The sequence below is a fragment of the Leucoraja erinacea genome, chromosome 3, assembly GCF_028641065.1.
Source record: "Leucoraja erinacea ecotype New England chromosome 3, Leri_hhj_1, whole genome shotgun sequence".
NCBI classification, from domain to species: domain Eukaryota; kingdom Metazoa; phylum Chordata; class Chondrichthyes; order Rajiformes; family Rajidae; genus Leucoraja; species Leucoraja erinaceus.
In genome coordinates this window covers 52,756,190-52,776,930 of record NC_073379.1, presented here as the reverse complement: position 1 = coordinate 52,776,930, position 20,741 = coordinate 52,756,190, and the positions used below count along the sequence as shown (strand labels likewise).

Below are 20,741 nucleotides of genomic sequence, written 5' to 3'. Positions count from 1 at the left end.
AACTGTTCCTAACCAGACCCTGTTTATCCAGATACTTACATATATTATCTCTAAGTATCCTTTCCATTAATTTGCCCACCACTGACGTCAAACTAACAGGTCTATAATTGCTAGGTTTACTCTTGGACCCCTTTTTAAACAATGGAACAACATGCGCAGTACGCCAATCCTCCGGCACTATTCCCATTTCTAATGACATTTGAAATATTTCTGTCATAGCCCCTGTTATTTCTACACTAACTTCCCTCAATGTCCTAGGGAATATCCTGTCCGGACCTGGAGACTTATCCACTTTTATATTTCTCAAAAGTGTCAGTACTTCCTCTTCTTTGAATCTCATAGTTTCCACAGCTACTCTACTTGCTTCCCTTACCTCACATAATTCAATATCCTTCTCCTTGGTGAATACCGAAGAAAATAAATGGTTCAATATCTCCACCACCTCTTTTGGCTCTGCAGATACCTGTCCACTCTGACTCTCTAATGGACCAATTTTATCCCTCGTTATCCTTTTGCTATTAATATAGCTGTAGAAACCCTTTGGATTTACTTTCACCTTACTTGCCAAAGCAACCTCATATCTTCTTTTAGCTTTTCTAATTTCTTTCTTGAGATTATTTTTACATTCTTTATACTCCTCAAGCACCTCATTTACTCCATGCTGCCTATAATTATTGTAATCTCCCTTTTTTTCCCGAACCAAGTGTCCAATTTCCCTTGAAAACCATGGCTCTTTCCTATTTTTACTATTTCCTTTCAACCGAACAGGGACATAAAGATTCTGTACTCTTAAAATGTCACCTTTAAATGTACTCCATTTCTCTTCCACATCTTTCCCATAAAACAAAATGTCCCAATTTACTCCTTTTAAATCCTTTCGCATCTCCTCAAAGTTAGCCTTTCTCCAATCAAAAATCTCAACCCTAGGTCCAGTTCTGACCATCTCCATAATTATATTGAAACTAATGGTATTGTGATCACTGGTCCCGAACTGTTCCCCAACGCATACCTCTGCCACCTGACCCGTCCAATTTCCTAACAGGAGGTCCAGCACCGCCCCTTCTCTAGTAGGTACTTCTATGTATTGCTGCAAAAAAACTATCCTGCACACATTTTACAAACTCCAACCCATCCAGCCCATTTACAGAATGTGTTTCCCAGTCTATGTGTGGAAAATTGAAATCTCCCACAATCACTACCTTGTGCTTACTACTAATATCTGCAATCTCCTTACATATTTGCTCTTCCAATTCTCGCTCCCCATTTGGCGGTCTATAATACACCCCTATAAGTGTTGCTACCCCTTTCCCATTTCTCAGTTCCACCCAAATAGCCTCCCTAGACGAGCCCTCTAATCTATCCTGCCAAAGCACTGCTGTAATATCTTCCCTGATAAGCAATGCAACACCTCCACCTCTTGCCCCTCCAATTCTATCACACCTGAAGCAACGAAATCCTGGAATATTTAGTTTCCAATCACAGCCCTCCTGCAACCATGTTTCACTGATCGCCGCAACATCATACTTCCAGGTGTCAATCTAGGCTCTAAGTTCATCCACCTTTCTTACAATGCTCCTAGCATTAAAATATATATCCTGCTTTATATTCTTGGCTAGCTTACCTTCGTACCTCATCTTTTCTTCCCGTATTGTCTTTTTGGTTATCTTCTGTTGTTCTTTAAACATTACCAAATCCTCTTGCTTCCCGCTCATCTTTGCTACGTTGTACTTCTTCGCTTTAATTTTAATGCTGTCCCTGTCGTCCCTTTAATTTTTATACTGCCCCTGACGCCCAGCCATGGTCGCCCCTTTCTCCCCTTGGAATCTTTCTTCCTCCTAGGAATGAACCGATCCTGCATCTTCTGCATTATTTCTAGAAATACCTGCCACTTTTGTTCCACTGTCATCCCTGCTAGTGTATCTTTCCAGTCAACTTTGGCCAGCTCCTCCCTCATGGCCCCATAGTCCCCTTTATTCAACTATTACACTGACACCTCCGATCTACCCTTCGGAGGTATCAGTGTTACCAATGGCTTTCTTACTCATTATCAACGAGACAACCAACTTTTACATGATTAACTTTGATTAACATTTAAACTGTTACAATATAACTCCAACATCCAATCTGCCAATGGCTGGAATTCCCGATGGTTCAGTGTCTGGCCCACTGGATGCGGTTTCCCATGCTCCTTTAAACTCAGTCAGCCCCATTTCCTGTAATCAGTATTAAATGACTCGGTCACCATTTCCCACTCTCCCTTTAAATTCACTGGAATATTTATCACACTGTATAACATCTTCATATAAGTGAATTAAAATATTATAATGGAGTGTTAATAGAACAACATCCAATGGTACAGTCCAGTCCAGAACCAAAAGCCCCAAGGATGCTAGATTATTGGAACTTTAATGTGATCTGCTCAACTTTTGACTCAACGTCTACAGCCACTCACAGCATTACTACAAACATCTATGATTGTATGATCGGGTTCTAACCTCCTGCAATTGTCATATTTATTTTGACCTTGTTCAAAACATTTCAAAGCACATACTACCTTTTCCACACCAGTGTACTCCACTAATCAACTCCACCTCGATGCATTTTAAACTAAATCTATTTATTCCTTTAAGCCTGTGTTACAAATGCACATACTCCTTATGATTTGTATTTTAAAATTTAAATTATGTTTTTGGATTATATTTTTGCTGCCCTAAACAATGCCTTGCATTCATACCAATTTTTTGCTCAAACTCTAGAAATGACAGGAGAAATTCCTTGCTATCTACATCAGTCGCCAGCCTTCTGCAAAATGCTTCAATGTACTTCAAATCCATTAAAGTGATCAACAGAACAAGTTATAAACAACAGCACCCCGATATTAAGAGGCTCTTCACAGGAGGTCTCTTTATTTTCTGTGCTTGTGGTCATCACATGATTCAAGAATTCATGCAGTCAAATGAACTCTATGGTATCTCATTCAACATTGTGCTCAATTTAAAAAGAGAACTTTAGGGAGACATTCAACGCAATAAGTAATTTGAATTCAAAGCAGAAAAGACAAATATGATGTAAAACAGTTAGTCAGCAAAGAAATCTCCAAGAAATAAAGCAACAAACTGTAGATTAGCTATTTGAACAGGTAGCGGAAATAATTAAAAATACTTTCTTCAGTTTTTAGATACACCATGGAAACAGACCCTTCAGCCCATCATGTCCACACCGACCCACCGATCAGCCATTCACACTAGTTCTATGTTATCCCACGTTCTTAGCCACTCCCTATACAGTGGGGACAGTTATCTTGCACAACTTACAGTCAATGAATTACTTTTGAAATGTACTTCTTGGTGAAATAGGGAAAATTATGTGGCTTATTTGCTCAGAGCAACACTCCCAAATAGCAAGTGAATTAAAACACAGTTAACTACTTTTTGTCTACCTAGAGTTAGAAGGATGCCATTTGGCCCGTAGAATCTACGCCACCTCTCAGAACAACCACATCAATTCCATCTGCCTCCATTTTCTTGCAGCATATTCTCTCTCACATGCCCCTCAATTCTACCCTGATTCTTCAAGCACTAGCTACACCGGGGGTAATTTACTGCCACCAAATAACCCGCAAATCACCATGTCTCCTGGATGTGGGAAGAAACTGGAGCATGCCAGGAAAAAACAAAATTAAGAGAGAATGTTTGTTCTTCAGAAAGACAGCACCAAAGGTCAGAATCAAATCTTCAATGCTGAAGCTGTGAGGCAGCAGAATTACCCACTGCAGCACCGTGCAACCTCCTGATTTGAAGATGAGGGAGAACATCGACTTTACTTTAAAGATCACGTTGCTTGTGAAATTATGCCATTAGTTCTGAACATGGCTTATCTGGTTATAAGTGAACAGATACAATTTGGAGTCATGAGAATCTTGTAGAGTGACAGAGAAGCTATTGTAATAACTAAAATGTAGAACAACCAGAGAGGAGCAATATTTAAGCAATGTGATTAGAAAAGATAATTAAAGTGGATAACCTCACATTTATTTAGAACATTGAGGGGGGATCTTATAGAGACTTACAAAATTCTTAAGGGGTTGGACAGGCGAGATGCAGGAAGATTATTCCCGATGTTGGGGAACTCCAGAACTAGGGGGTCACAGTTTAAGGATAAGAGGGAGGTCTTTTAGGACCGAGATGAGAAAATCATTTTTTACACATCTGTGGAATTCTCTGCCACAGAAGGTAGTTGAGGCCAGTTCATTGGCTATATTTAAGAAGGAGTTAGATGTGGCCCTTGTGGCTAAAGGGATCAGGGGGTATGGAGAGAAGGCAGGGATGGGATACCGAGTTGGATGATCAGCCATGATCATATCGAATGGCGGTGCAGGCTCAAAGGGCCGAATGGCTCGGAAGGCCCCGACCACGGATGAACACGGAGGGGAGGCTGGCTGGACTATGGTGCCTTCCTCACCTGGGTGCCATTTATGTTATGTTGTGGACTTTATGTGTTTGTGCTTTTAAAATTTTTTAAATTCAATTTACAAAAGAACAAACTGCTGGAGTAACTCAGCAGATCAGGCAGCATCTCTGCAGAGCGTAAATAGATGACAATATGGGTCCAGACTCTTCAGGGCTGGAGCTGAGGCAGCAGAATTACCTACTACATCATCCTGCAAGCATCTAATTTGATGACAAGTCCACTATGAAAGATGAATTTAATTGTGAAATGTGATTGTGATTCAATCAGTCTGAAGAAGGGTCTGAACCCAAAGCATCACCTACCCATGTTTTCCAGAGATGCTGCCTGACCTGCTGAGTTATTCCAGCACTTTGTATCCTCTCAAATTATTCAAGCTGTGTTTGGGCATATAATTAATTTGGAGAAAGAATTTCAAGTGAAACTAGAAATTATGGTGTGGCAGAAGTGGGGCTTCAACATTGTGGAAGGAAATATAATTTGTCACGGATGAAGAAGAGACAACTGGTTCAAAGTCTGGTCTAAAATAGGAAAACCAGCAGATTTGAATGTGAATCTTCCATTTTGGAAGAATCACATTAGATCCTGAGGCATGCTTGCATGTTTCTTGACATTTGAGTCAATGCTAATTCTAAGCCAGCCTTATTGTTGTTCCAAGGTTCTGAAGAAATGGCAAGAGGTCATTCTACTCGTCTGAAAGACAGTAATGAGTGGTCATAATTTTACAATGCCTAATACACAGATGTAGCACTTTTATGAAAGGGTAAAAGCTAGCAGATAAAATCTCATTTCAACAGTTGAGAACATAATCCAGACTGACAGCCCCATGCACACAGAGAAATCGCCACTATGTTTTTCACGGGACTGCAAATCAAACTCAAGAGATAAAACTGATCCGAGACCATGAATCTTAGAAAAGAAGCAGTTTTCTCCAATGGACATACAACATTTCAGAACGGGACCATTCCTTAGATGAGCATCTTGGTCAAGTTGGGCTCAAGGGCATGCAACGCTGCTGTATGACTATATAACAATCTGAATTGAAGTCTTACCATGCCAATGTTGTGTTGAAAGGTCTGTAATCTGTTTGTAGAGTGCCGCAGATTCCTCTGCATCGATGCTAAGAAAAATTCCCAGTACGAGTTCCGTAGCCAATCGTTTGAACATTTCATAAATTGCAACAGGCTCTTTGCTGATGGAATAAAATTTATAAAAACAAATCAAAACTCAATTACAGCAGCGCATTTAAAAATTACTGTGGTAAAATGAAAGGTAACTCAGGATAATGACCAATCTTTGCAGGTCAGCCTGTGAACACTGATTGTGTGTTTTATTTCTAAACTGAGCATGAATACGAGTGTAGATGCAGAGGGAAAAAATAAACAAGTACAGTCCACTATCCCGTGGGCCTAACATCCCTCCACAATTTTTCACCGTTCCACCTCGGAAGCCACTTACCTGACTGAGTTCTACCCCATTGCCCACTACATTAACCTAACCCCAAACTGTAGTTGAATTTACCATAATTCTCCCCTTTCCTGGTGTCTCAGTCACAGGGGACCCACACTTACCTGAACTACACCTTCTGTCTAGTTTAGTTTAGAGATACAGCGCGGAAACAGGCCTTTTGGCCCACCGAGTCTGCACTGACTAGCGATTCATGCACACTAGCACTATCCTACGCAATAGGAACAATTTGCAATTTTTACCTAAACCAATTAAACTACAAACCAGGAAGTCTCTGGAATGTGGGAGGAAACTGGAGCTCCTGGAAAAACCCAGGCGGTCATAAGGAGAATGTACAAACTCCGTACAAGCAGCGCCCATAGTCAGGATTGAACTCAGGTCTCTGGAACTGTAAGGCAGCAACTCTACCTCTGCGCCACTATATCTGTCCCTATAGATGTTCCTATATCTCTCTTCCCTCACATCCATTCAGTGATCACAGCAGTCCATGTAGATGAGACATAGATTCAAGTGCGTCCCCTCTAACTTCATCTACTGTATCTGGTGTTCCCGACAGAGTCTCCTTTACATTGGCGAGATCAAGAATAGACCCTGCAACTGTTTCGCCAAACACGCGCTCTCTCTCTCTCTTTCAAGGCTTACTGGATCGCCCAGTTGCTAACCATTTTAACCCCCTTCCCATACTGACCTATCTTTCCTGGGCCTCCTCCATTGTCTGATTGAAAGCACACACAAACTGGAGGAACTGCACTTCATATTCCACGGGTGGCTTACAATCCAACATTTAATTCTCAAATTCTAGGTAACTTATCTAAACCCCCACCGCTCTCCCTACCCCCCCCCCCCCCCCCCCCCCCCCCCCCTCCCTCCCTCCTCTCCTCCTTCCTCTCTTCCCCGGAATGCACCCATTCCTCCCCTCCCTACATTCCTTCCTCTAGCTTCACAATTCGCAACTCTTCTATCCTTATCTCACACCTATCTTTTCAACTTGGGCCTTAGTCCAGCCAGTTGCCTCACCTGCATCCATCTATCACTCGCCTGTCCCTCCTCTCTCACCCCATCAGTCTGACAAAAGGTCCTGTCCCGAAGTATGTTCTCCAGAAGTACTGCCTGGCCTGCTGAGTTACTACAGAACTATGCGCTTTTTTGCTTTTTCATTATAATTTTGTCCAGCTTCCGTTAGAATGTATAGAGAGGCTCAAGGAACATTTTTGTGGCAATCTCCAGCTTCAGTCTCCAGCCTGTAAATAGGCCCAGGGGGGAAATACATTTTGTAGAGTACAAAAGGGTTACAAAATACATGTTAGATAAAAGTATCTGATTAAGCAATAAATGAATGGCGATGCACTGTCATCTCAAAATTGGCCTCTGCCTTGGAGGGAAAGTTGTCGATGAGTTTGTTTCCCTTATCTTCTCACATGGTACAGGTTACAGGTTTAGGAAGTGCTGTTAAACATTGCAGTTACAGCAGTGCACTTAGTTGATAAACACAAAATCCCAAACAAATAGCAGGACTCAGCCACTTAGTCTCTAAAGCCTGCACCTCCTGTGCTCCAAGGAATAGAGACCCAGCCTACTCAACCTCTCCCTATAGTTCACACCCTCTAGTCCTGGCAACATCCTCGTCAATCGGCTCTGAACACTTTCAAGCTTGACAAGATATTTCCTATAACATGGTGCCCAGAACTGAACACAATATTCTAAATGCGGTCTCAGCAACGTCTTATACAACTGCAACATGACCTCCCAACTTCTATACTCTATACTCTGACCGATGAAGGCCAATGTGCCAAAAGCCTTTTTGACCACCTTATCTACCTGTGACTCGACCTTCAGGGAACCATGCACCTGCACTCATAGATCCCTCTGCTCTACAACACTCCCCAGAGGCGTACCATTCACTGTGTGGGTCCTGCCCTTATTAGAGGTCCCAAAATGCAATACCTTACACTTCGCTGTATTAAATTCTATCAATTATTGTTGGCTCAAAAATAAATTTATGCTCTTACCTTTGTGCAAGGTCCTTCAGATTCCTTGTACATACTCTAAATAAAACAAATGCCATTTATAAAACGATGCATTTTAAAATAAAACAATTTCAAAAAATATACATTTTAAAATAAAACTAAATTGAAAGAGTTACCCACAAATATTACAATACGCCTTACAAATTTTGCTACCAAAAGTTTAAGATGCAATAAAATGAAGAATATCCAAGTTAAATTTGATGAACTCCGTCATCAACCATTCCACATTGGATTGTTAATTGAATGACGAAGGATGGTTTTGGTTGATAGTTTTCGCTTTTATGCACCTAATATACATAGTCCCTTATATAACATGCACACTGTTTAGTGGACTTTCAACACAGGGAGACAGGAAGCAAAGAGTCGGAATTAACGGGTCCTTTTCAGACTGGCAGGCAGTGACTGGTGGGGTGCTGCAAGGCTCGGTGTTGGGACCAGTTATTTACTATATATATTAATGATTTAAGCAAGGGAATTAAATGTGACATCTCCAAGTTTGCAGATGACACAAAGTTGGGTGGCAGTGTGTGCTGCGATCAGGATGCTATGAGGCTGCAGGGCGACTTGGATATGTTGGGCGAGTGGGCAGATGCAGTATAATGTGGGTAAATGTTTGGTCATAAGAACAGGAAGGCAGATTATTATCTGACTGGTGTCAGATTAGGAAAAGGGGAGGTGGAACGAGACCGGGGTGTGCTTGTAGATCAGTCAGGTACAGCAGGCAGTTAAGAAAACTAATGGCATGTTGGCCTTCATTGCAAGAGGATTTGAGCTTAGGTGCAAGGAGGTTCTACTGCAGTTGTACAGGGCCCTGGTGAGACCACACCAGGAGTATTGTGTGCAATTTTGTCTAATTTGAGGAAGGACATGATTGCTATTGAGGGAGTGCAGCATAGGTTCACCAGGTTAATTCCCGGGATGGCGGGACTGACATATGATGAAAGAATGGATCGACTGGGCTTGTATTCACTGAAATTTAGGAGGATGAGAGGGTTCTTATAGAAACATATAACATTCTTAAAGGACTGGACAGGCTGGATGCAGGAAAAATGTTCTGGATGTTGGGCAAGTCTAGAATCAGGGGTCACAATTTAAGAATAAGGGGTGCACCAATTAGGACTGAGATGAGGAAAAACATTTTCATGCAGAGATTTGAGAATCTGTGGAATTCTATCCACAGAAGGCAGGAGGCCAATTCACTGGATGTTTTCAAGAGAAATTTAGATTTAGCTCTTGGGGCTAAAGGAATCAAGATATATGGGGAAAAAGCAGGAACGGAGTACTAATTTTAGATGATCAGCCATGATCATATTGAATGGCGGTGCTGGCTCGAAGGACCGAATGGCCTACTCCTGCACCTATTTTTCTATGTTTTTACCTCACACGTTTGCATATTATATTCCACCTGACATTTCCTCACCCATTGCTTAACCCGTTACTGCACTCTCAAAACCTCCAAGCATTCTTCTTGCAGCTCACACTGGCAGGCTAATGTTGGGTTCAGTTGCAAGCCTAGATAAATTACACTTGGTCCCCTCAGTTAAATCATTGCGAACAGATAATAATCCTGGTGGCATCTCACTAGTCATAGTCTCCAAACAAAATACTTATATTCTCAGAAATATAGGCTGTGGGCCGAGGAGCTTTCTCCTTCAAGTTTGTGACAAACTCACGGAACTACTGAATTTTTAACATATTTGGTAAAAATATTATAGAAATGATAGCTGAAACTCGTCAAGAACAAAACCTGCACATTTTTTAAAAATATGACAAAAACTTCCAATTTTCCGAGTAGTAATTGTCCAATCAATGTACGCTTGACATTGAGGTCGGATGCAAATTGACCAATCCCGTGCTTTGTTTTATGGTCGCTAGGAAGCAAGGACCCTGGGATCATGGCTGCCTCCTAATTACTAAAGATCCTATAGCAAACAAGATAGATCACTCGACGAAAAAGACGTAGTACGGTCATGGGCAGATTCATAAGTAATTTTCGGTCCCGTTTCCTTAACCGACTTCTGTCTCCGCACCAAAGATCCCATAAATTACTAGTGCGGAGACGGAAGCCGGTTACGCAAACATCCTCGTAAATATAAAAGTTATTTGGGAAAAATCTTCTCCTCATTTTCAGAATTATAATTTAATAACACAAACTGTTCTCCCGCAGCGCTGATTACACTGCGAGTCGGGTCGGGTTAACGAAATGGATGGGAAAAAAAGGCCCACATTCCGCCGTTGCGTACTATACGTCAGCCCATTGCATTTAGAAGGAGTGGTCTATCTGGCTTGCTATAGGATCTTTGCTTATTACATCAAAACAATAGCAAGGTTTCCAAGGAATAAAGGTAATGTAAACCTTGTTGATAATTTTGTTTTTCATTTGATTTATCTTTATAAAGTTATGATGTGAACTGTTAAATAAAAAAGATATATAACAAATGTAGCGATAGGGTTAGGGTTATGGTCAGGGTCAGTCGGTCAATCTGTCGGTCGGGCTTGTCGGTAGGCCGATGGATGCTGTGGAGGATCGGCCGGGCCGCCGGTGGGTCATGAGAGTGGCCGGGCTGCCTGTGGGTCGTGAGAGTGGCCGGGCTGCCTGTGGGTCGTGAGAGTGGCCAGCCGGGCCGGGCCGCCGGTGGGTCATGAGAGTGGCTGGGCCGCTGATCGGTGGTGAGAGTGGTCGGTCCGCCAGTGGGTGCTGCCAGTGGTTGGACGGCCGGTGGATGGTGAGAGGGGCCAGGCAGCCGGTGGATGCTGCGAGGGGTCGGCCGGCCTGTCGGTAGGCCGGTGTTGCAGCGAGCGTGCGGGTGGTCTGACGGAGCCGGCGTATGGTGGTGCTGAAGGCGGGCCGGGCGGTGTGCAGGGCAGTGCTGCTCCCCACCATCATCACCACGATGATCGAGAAGGGCATGCTGGCCGAGGTGGACACGCTGCGGGGCCACACGTATAGAGCCTGCAGCCGGTCCCAAAGCGGCTGCAGCTCCAGCCATGGGCAGCTCTGGAAGGGGGGGGCGAGTTAGGGTTAGGGACTTTCCCGTCAGTGGAAGATACCTTAACCTTCCCCCAGCCTGGCACTGCCCCATGTGGTGATGAGAACTGTTGCCCATCTGTGCCCACAGCAGATTTTGAGAAAACATATATCTTGCAAAGCTCAAAACTTACACACAATTAAATATTTCCACATCTTTGAAATCCCAGGACATTTTATGGTAATTGATTCCATTAAGCCGAGAACAGGAAAATGAGCATCTCACTGATATGTGATGATGCATCAGAGACAAATTTCCACCATTGCTACACAATCCAGATATCTTAGAAAAATAGGAATGGGGATATGACCATGGCATTCCATTTTAAAGTTAGAAGGATCCAGAGACAGGTGCCAAGCTTAACCTGCAGGCACACCTCACTTCTGTGATGTATGATGACAAAGCCAAATGTAGTGCTGTTACTGGTAAAGAAGAACACATCTCAGCAGTGAGTACCCAGCTCAGGGAGACACCATCTATTTTAATTGTTAGCCAACAGAGCCTTAAAGGCCAAGGTTGGTTATATTTAGATCCTAGTTAAGTTTGGAGCTAATTCCAGTTAACTTGCGATGTGGAATTTTGAGTGTACAATATTTAAGAGAAGTAGAACTGTTTTTGTTTTATTAACTTTCAGGATCTGGGAACTGCCTGCAATTATTGGCAGTTCCTGAAGGAGGTGGTGCTGAGCTGTTGCAGTTCTTCCAGTGCTGTTGGGCAAGGTGTTCCCGGATTTAGCAGGTAGCAGCTTCTCAGTTGTTTTTAGAGTAGCCTGGGCAAGTACTGTAACTAACTGCTTCACTATGTAGATAGGACACACTTAAGTGACTGTACACAAGTGGCAATGAAATATTTGAGAACATCCATTAGTTAAAACCCCCACTTACCCGTATCTGCCTTTGTTCTCGCTTGCACCTCTCTTCCAGCTTTCTCCCCCTTACTATATTCACTCAGAAAGGTCCCAACTCAAAATATCGCCTGTGTTCTCCAGAAATGCCGCCTGATCTGCCGCATTTCTCTAGAATTTAGTGCCCTATTTTTCCTCCAGCAGTTTGTTTGTTTAGTTTTAGTCTACTGCCAACACTCTAGGGACAATTTACAGAAGCCAATTAACCTACAACTCATTGGGAGGAGGAAACGCACATGGTCACAGGGAGAACATACAAACTTCAATCTTTGGCTCCAGATTCCAGCGTCTATAGCAAGGGTTCCCAGCCTGAGGTAAACGTACCCCAGGGGATAAATTTTGCCTGCGCAAGGTGTAAATTTGTTGTTTCTGGATTTGTGCATATTTTCTCTCATTGACTGAATGTGTATGGTTCTGGTATCTGTTCATCATTAGTTGTTCATAAATAAGTGAAATAATATTGTTATGTGTTATGTGCTAACATTGTTATGTGCTATATTGCCAGGGGTAAACGGGATGAAAAAGGATGGGAACCCCTATCTACAGCCTCGCGTGTCACGTGTAGATGTTCTATTATTGGAGGTTGAGACTGCCTGGTAGCAATGCGGTGTGAATGTTAGTTGCCACTTTTCAGTCCATTCCTGTATGTTGTCTATGGCTTGCTTAATTCAGAACTCGACTATTTCATTTGCTGAGTGGAATCAACATTGTGTAATCATCAGCAAACCTTATGATGGACGGATTGCATGCAAATAATGTTTTTCACTATATCCTGGTTCATGTGACAAGTTATAAATCAGTACCAATACAAAGAGCATTAATGCTGGATCACACTTCAAACTTGGGAAAAGTTATTGAAATTGTTACTAAGTTTAAGATAGTAACTCAAGCATTCACAATTAGCCTAGAATAATTAACCTCCAAAGTTACTTACCTGTTAATACAATCTTTATGAGTTTCAAGCGCTTTGTTGTTAAACAACTGCATCAGTGACAGTCTCAATAACTGTGCCTCTTCTCCTAAATACAGCAAGAGAAACCTTCTGGTGAAAACATGCACATTGGGAAATCTATTAAAAAACCTGTATGCCGAAGAGATCACGTCTTCAAATACCAAATAAATACTAAGATTATTCAGTGAAAATACCAATTATTTTTAAAAGGCAAATTATCAATATGCAACTTGAGAAATAAGCCCAAAGCCTTTTACATGCAAATAATGTGGAATGCACTACCAGATAGTGTTTGAAGCAGAGGACAGACCAACATATAAGGCTGAATTAGACAGGAAAATAAATTGAAAGATAGAACAAGAATGAACATGCCTTTTGATTAAACCCCAAAGATCACTCAGCCAAACAATGCCTGTTATTGCATTTTGATTTAATGTAAAAAAATTCCCACACATTTTTTGGTGTCAAGCAACCAACACCGCAGCCGCTTTACTCACAGCAAGAATTCAACAAGCCAGCAAGCATTTAATCTGTTTCTGGTGGATTTCGGTGATGTTATTTTTTGGGCAATGAAGCCACAGAATTATGTGTTCCTTTATAAAGGCTGCTAATGGATATCAGTTGTCCATTTGCACATCCACAGCACTTAAGATGGCATTACCCCTTTTATAGAAAACTGTGTTTAAGATTTGTTGCCAGATTGCCTGCGGCCATGTAAATGCTCTCCAAGCAAACAACCACCTTTTGATGCCATGATGCAAGCAACAAAATGTTCACTTCTTGTGGCTGCCTCTGGTTTCATTCCTTTTCACTTGACCATTGTATTTATTCAGTCTGAAGAAGGGTCTCAACCAGAAACATCACCTATCCATGCTGCCTGACCTGCTGAGTTACTCCAGTATTTTATGGCCTTTTGTGTATTAACCAGTATCTGCAGTTCTTTGTTTCTACATTATATAATCAATACCATGCTGTTCTTATATTTACGTTTTAACCCTCAAATTTTTGACTTGGGTGCCCTAGTGATAATATTCAACATAAATAAGTGTTACTCAATTTTTATTCATGGTATTACCCGACTGAATAGCTCGTAAATTTTGCATTTATAGAGCATTTATACTCAAGATTTCCTCTGATCAAGATGCAGAAGAGAAATGCGTTAAATTTTATTTGCTGCAAAGCATTTAGAATGCATTGAAGATGTGAAGTAGCAGCGATTTAAATCACTTCAGGAGACTGAAACTCTTCAGCAGATAAGCAGTTCCAGAATTTAATGAAATAGATAAACACAAATATAGTTGTGAATGAATATTTAAACAAGGGTTTAAAAACAATTCATAGCTTTTTATAGTAACATCTTTCCTCCTTCACCCACATCCATGTCAAGTTTATTGTCATAAGCACAAGTCCATTGAGGTACAGATACAATAAAACATCTTGCTTACAGTGGCTTACAGTGCATCACAGGCACTTCGACTACAACAAACACAAAAACATAAATTGTGCATAAATTATACAAGACTATGAAAAGAAAAAGATCGGAAAAAAATTAGTACAACAAACACAATTAGAAAACAAGACTATGGGATCTGCAGTTCCTTCTTACACAATCCAGTGTGGAAGTTGCATGTTAACTGTGACCATGTGGATTTTCTCCAGGGCTGCCATTTCTTCCCACATCTCAAAAGACATACAAGGAGGTGGGCTAGTTGGTTAGTGTAAATTGCCCCAGGTGTTTAGATGTGTAACAGAATTTGTACTAAGTTGGTGGGGGTTGGAAGAATAAAATGGGCAAAAATAGAATTTGTGTAAAAATGAGTACTTAATGTCTGGTTTGATAGACTGATGTGCCTTTTTCAATCTTGTATCACTCTATGACCAGAACAAATTATTAGAAATTATAGCAAGCTGGCCAAGATGACTCAATGAACATGTTGGAGACCGATGATATTTCACCTCCGTGGAAGTACTGCAATTAGACACCATATGCTTCATAAGCAATGGTGAAATAATCAATTATAGGAGTGAATCAAGAACACTGTTCGAAAAGTAAAATTTCAAACAATTGGAGATACCGTCTAAATCAGTTTAATAAAAAGATTTACTTTCAGGGTTAATGGTTTCCACACAAAGTGCCAAAACAGGAAATGAACTTTCAGGTGTATATAATTCCTGGATATACTTAAATCAATTGGTTGGAGTCTTCAGTAATGTAAAATGGCAAGTTGAAGGAGAAAATGTTATTTAAAAAATTTTTGGACCAACATTTAACCGACCTTTTTGTCAAGAAGGGAAGTAACATCTGCTATTGGCTTCAATTGTTAGGTGATGCTCTAAGGCTGCAGCAAATGTAGCCCCTGAAGACAGCACTATCCTTATGTATGCCAATCTGGGTGTGATAACATCACCCAACTACAGTTTTAACTCTACACGAATGCAATGAATTATTTGCCATCTAATATAAATTAAGAAAGTGGATCAGATGGCCATTAAGGTTACTTTGTCAAAGCAAAAGTGCCACTCCAAATCCCACAAAGATCAATTAGACTGTTTTGTTCTGGCCCTGTTTATCACAAGATATCAGACTGAGGTGAGAAAAAAAGTTTTCACCCAGAGAGTTGTGAATTTATGGAATTCCCTGCCACAGAGGGCAGTGGAGGCCAAGTCACTGGATGGATTTAAGTGAGAGTTGGATAGAGCTCTAGGGGCTAGTGTAGTCAAGGGATATGGGGAGAAGGCAGGCACGGGTTATTGATAGGGGATGATCAGCCATGATCACAATGAATGGCGGTGCTGGCTCAAAGGGCCGAATAGCCTCCTCCTGCACCTATTTTCTATATTTCTATGAAAGGAGCTAATAAACTGGCCAGATTCCCAATTCTGGCAGTGATGCAATATTCCATGGTAGCTACAGGGCAGTGCACAGATCAAATATGTAGAAGCATCTTCGCTTTTGAATTATCAACCAGTGCTCACAATGCACATTTAAAGGCGCCCGCTGAGAAGGCTTGGCAGGTTACCAATGAAACTGCACCCCAAAGTCCACACTACACCAAATATTGATGGAACAGAAATGGCTGAAAGTTCAAAGCAACACAATCCACAGTTCTAATGTAAAAGAACACAGTTTGCAAAAAAAAAAATTATAACCAAGGTGCAGGAACAAACTGAAGCAGGAAATCTGAAGGGCATTTAAGAAGTTGTACTAAGTAACCCAATTGAAACAGGTGGGCTTGCAGGGCTAAAACAAACCTCTGTTGGTGTGTAAGCTGTTAAAAAGATAAACATCTTCAATATTTGACCATATTAAAATGGTCAGATTTAACTACTGCTCTATTTCCTGCAAATTTCTCACTTCATATTCATTCAATTTATATAAAAATATTGAAGACATTGGGTAATCAATAAGTTTTCCTGCTCTGTATTATCAGGCTCTAATCCATTCAACATGCATAACATTGGGAATAATTAAGCATTGTGATACACATATATCTGGTTCAGCTTAATTAACTTCAAATATTTTATTTTATGTCCAGGTAAAAAACAAGACTCCACACAAGCTTGAATGGCTGTGAATGTCATTGACAATAACTTTATTGACAATAACTTCAAGACTCTTCTTCTCGACTGAAGGGTCTTGACCGTCCCCATTACTGTTCATAGTGGATAGACACAAAAAGCTGGAGTAACTCCGCGGAACAGGCAGCATCTTTGGAGAGAAGGAATGGGTGACATTTTGGTTCGAGACCCTTCTTCTTTTTCTTCTGAAGGGTCTCGACCCGAAACGTCACCCATTCCTTCTCTATAGGACTGCTGCCTGTCCCGCTGAGTTACTCCAGCTTTTTGTATCTATCTTCGGTTTAAACCAGCATCTGCATTTCCTTCTTACGCTGTTCATAGTGGAATGGATCCAGATTATATTCATTTAATTCTTTATGCAAGTTTACTTAATAATATCTGAATGCTCCATTTCCTTCAATAATGATCAAATCAGCCTGCCTTCATCGCTTTCCTGCTTCAGAGACGTTGATCTTTGCCTTCATTATCATAATTTCTACAACGCCTTCCTTTAACTTCACAACACCATCCTTGTAGGTACTCACAAACAGTCCTCCCAGAGCAGTCTTGCACTCCTGTCAGTTTTAACCCCCGCCTCCCCCCCCCCCCCGCCGCTGAGGTTCCCATCGTCCATGTACTTCACATCAATGTCTAAGACAGAACTGCAGATAGACATTAAACCAAAGATAGAGACAAAAAGCTGGAGTAACTCAATAGGATAGGCAGCATCTCTGGAGAGAAGGAATTAGTGACTTTTTGGGTCAAGACTCTTCTTCTCGACTGAAGGGTCTTGACCTGAAACGTCACCCATTCCTTCTCTCCAGAGATGCTGCCTGTCCCCGTTGAGTTACTCCAGCTTTTTGTGTCTACTTTCAACTCATTGTATTCAGAACTATCTAAGATTTTGTCCACTCATCCAGTGATGTCCTCAAGTGATTCCACAACCCTAAACTGGACTGGAAATTAAAATTCAATGATCTGGAGCTCCAAGTAGTCACTTGTATCTTGTCATTTTCCTCCCAGGTTTCATTATGACCTTGCTTGGGAGCCTCATTTTAATCCCCAAGTGTATTAACCATACCTTCCGTGTTGGGTCCTTCCAACAATAAGGAATGCACGATGAGAACAGCCTGCTATCAGCACAGAATGTTAAAAATCAATCTTAAACTAGTTTCTTAGATCCAAATTACTAAAGTTGGAAAATTACATTAAAATGGTACAAAGTGAACAAACAACCACTACCATTCATGAATAGCTTCCAGTAATATATATCCCTTTAAGATTAAAAACTACAGGAAAAATGGTCCAACTGTAGCCATCAAGAAAATAGATTGAAGCAAAGTAATAAAGCAATAAAGCCCAGGCTGGACCAGGGTACTGATAAGAAAAAGGTCAATGAAACACTGACGCAGCCTCTTAAGAAATAAAAAAAAAAAAATCAGACAATAGCTTCTACAAACATGTAAAAAGGAAGATTAGATAGTTTAAGTTTAGGATTATTGTCACATGTACCAAGGTACAGTGAAAAGCTTTATTTTGCAGGATATCCAGACAGATCAGATATACCATACATAGATACAATCAATTCAAAGTCAAGTACAATAGGTAGAGCAAAGCAGAAGATAGAATGCAGAATATAGTTCCATGCATTGTAGCATATTAGTTCCAGACATTGTGGGACCCTTAAACAGAAATTTCTATCAGGAAATAACATAACAGCAGAATTTTGTACAGGCATCTTCATGGAAGACACAGAAAATCTCAAACATCATTACAGGTCCACCACCAATATTCTGGCAACTGATGGTTTGGCATCTCCTTTAATATGGACAAAATTCACAAGAGCATCCTTGAAATTCCTCCCACCTGGATGGGGTGTCTAGGCCAGGAAAAGCGGCAGATCCAAACATTCGCCAATCGGCAGGTCAAATTTGCCCCTTGCGGCCAGGGCTCTGGAACTCCAGCCCCTCCGGAGCAGACGGATCTGTTCCCATAGTCGACTTCTGAGGCCGACTTTGCAGGAAGGTATCTCAGTCCTTCGACGGCCTAGGCAAGCCGTTCCAGTACAGTTAGACTCCTTTTAGAGGCCGTGACCTCTGTTGGTCCAGCAAAATGGACAACCCAGAAATGCTCTGGAACCAAGGGTGCTGGAAAATCGGTAGTGGACCTGTATTATTAATAATAAGTATGAAAGTACCAAAAAAACATAAAAGAGGATTAAATCTGCAAAAACTAATAATGTGCATCCCAGGATTTAGGTGGTGATTATTAGACAGTGGATGTGCAGGTTCTCATATTCAAAAATTGTGGATTGTAGTAGGGTCCCACAGAATGGGGACTAAAGACCTGACATCTCTAGCAAGGAAAATGCTAGAATCTATTAAGAAACTGATGAGTCACTTAGAAAATAGATTGGGTAGCATCAACATGCATTACAATAGGAAAATAGCTTTTTTTGTGGCTGATTCCAGTAGAAGATTCAAGAATAAACTAGCAGTGAAGGTAGGAGAGAAGCCAGAAGCAGCGAGAGTTGGTATTGGCAGAAAGAAGGTAGACAAAACTGCTGGAGAGGCGGAGACAGTGGGCTAAGGGAGAGCTGGGAAGGGGAGGGGAGGAGAAAGCAGGGACTACCTGAAATTGGAGGTCAATGTTCATACCGCTGGGGTGTCAACTGCCCAAGCGAAATATGAGATGTTGCTCCACTAATTTACGGTGGGTTTCACTCTGGCCATATGGAGGGCCAGGACAGAAATGTCCAATTCGGAATGGGAGGGAGAGTTGAAATGCCGAGCCACCGGGAGATCAGGTTGGTTATTGCGAACAGAGTGGAGGTATTGGGCTAAGCGATCGCCAAGCCTGCACTTGGTCTCACCGATGTAGAGCAGCTGACACCTAGAGCAGCGGATGCAATAGATGAGGTTGGAGGAGCTGCAAGTGAACCTCTGCCGCACCTGGAAAGACTGTTTGGGTCCTTGAATGGAGTCAAGGGGAGAAGTAAAGCGACAAGTGTAGCATTTCCTGCGGTTGCAAGGGAAAGTGCCAGGGGAGGGGGTGGTTTGGGTGGGAAGGGACGAATTGACCAGGGAGTTACGGAGGGAGCGGTCTATTACGGAGGGAGCGGAAAGCAGACAGGGGAGGAGATGGGAATATGTGGCCAGTGGTGGGATCCCGTTGGAGGTGGCGAAAATGTCGGAAGATTATTTGTTGTATGTGACGGCTGGTTGGGTGGAAAGTGAGGACAAGGGGGATTCTGCCCTTGTTACATGCATTCCAGCATCTGCAGTTCCTTCTTAAACATTGGCAGAAAAAAGGAGAGTCAAAGGGAATGGACATTTAAAAAGAACACCAAAGGCACAGGTTCAAGTAACTTACAAATTAGACCTAAAGTAGTTGATTAGATAGCAGATAAAAAAATAAGCGCAGCTGTAGCGGGGTGGCCTTGGTGAAGTGAAGTGCCTTGGGAGGTAAAGTGTGAGTCTTTGGCTCAAGAGTCTTAGACAATAGGTGCAGGAGTAGGCCATTCTGCCCTTCGAGCCAGCACCGCCATTCAATGTGATCATGACTGATCATCCCCAATCTGGACCCCGTTCTCGCCTTCTCCCCATATCTCCCGACTCTGCTATAAAGATATAAAGAGCCCTATCTAGCTCTCTCTTGAAAGTATCCAGAGAACTGGCCTCCACTGCCCTCTGAGGCAGAGAATTCCACAGACTCACAACTCTCTGTGAAAAAAAGTGTTTCCTCATCTCCATTCTAAATGGCTTACCCCTTATTCTTAAACTATGCCCCCTGGTTCTGGAGGAGGCTGAGGTAAGGAGGCTGCACTTGATACGAAATTTGTGATTTTTTTGTCCACTGAAGAAATGGCAGGCAAGTTGGTACAGTGCGTTTCCTGCAGGACGTGGGAAGTCAGGGACACCGCTGGTGCTTCTGACAACAACACCTGCAGAAATTGTGTCCAGGTGCAGCTCCTGAATGAACGTGTTATGGAACTGAAGCAGGATGGTGTGTTGCCCCCCTGGTGCCAGAGTCCAGGATGTCTCGGAGCGGTTGCACGGCATCCTCAAGAGTGAGGGGGAGCAGCCGGAGGTTGTTGTGCATGTTCGCACAAATAATATAGGAAGAGGAAAGAGGTTCTACTACAAGAATTTACGGAATTGGGTAGAAGACTGAAAAGCTGGACCTGCGGGTTAGTGATCTCAGGATTGCTTCCAGTACCCCGTGCTAGTGAAGGTAAGAATAGGAAGATAGGGGAAATGAATGTGTGGCTGAGGAGTTGGTGCAGGGGGCAGGGATTCAGATTTCTGAATCGTTGTGATCTCTTCCGGGGCAGGGGT

At 42.0% G+C, this 20,741-nt stretch overlaps 1 protein-coding gene across 5 annotated transcripts in view; it reads right to left on the bottom strand.

Annotated features, from left to right (window-relative positions):
• LOC129695590 (uncharacterized) overlaps positions 1-20,741 on the bottom strand; it is a 104,724-nt gene that overhangs the window by 54,904 nt on the left and 29,079 nt on the right. For all 5 annotated transcript variants that reach the window (XM_055632675.1, XM_055632678.1, XM_055632676.1 and 2 more), the window contains 3 exons: positions 12,829-12,913; positions 7,944-7,979; positions 5,520-5,659 (listed from right to left, as the gene is read on the bottom strand). In XM_055632675.1, the coding sequence (XP_055488650.1) occupies positions 5,520-5,659; positions 7,944-7,979; positions 12,829-12,913 (261 nt within the window). The remainder of the gene's footprint in view (positions 1-5,519; positions 5,660-7,943; positions 7,980-12,828; positions 12,914-20,741) is intronic.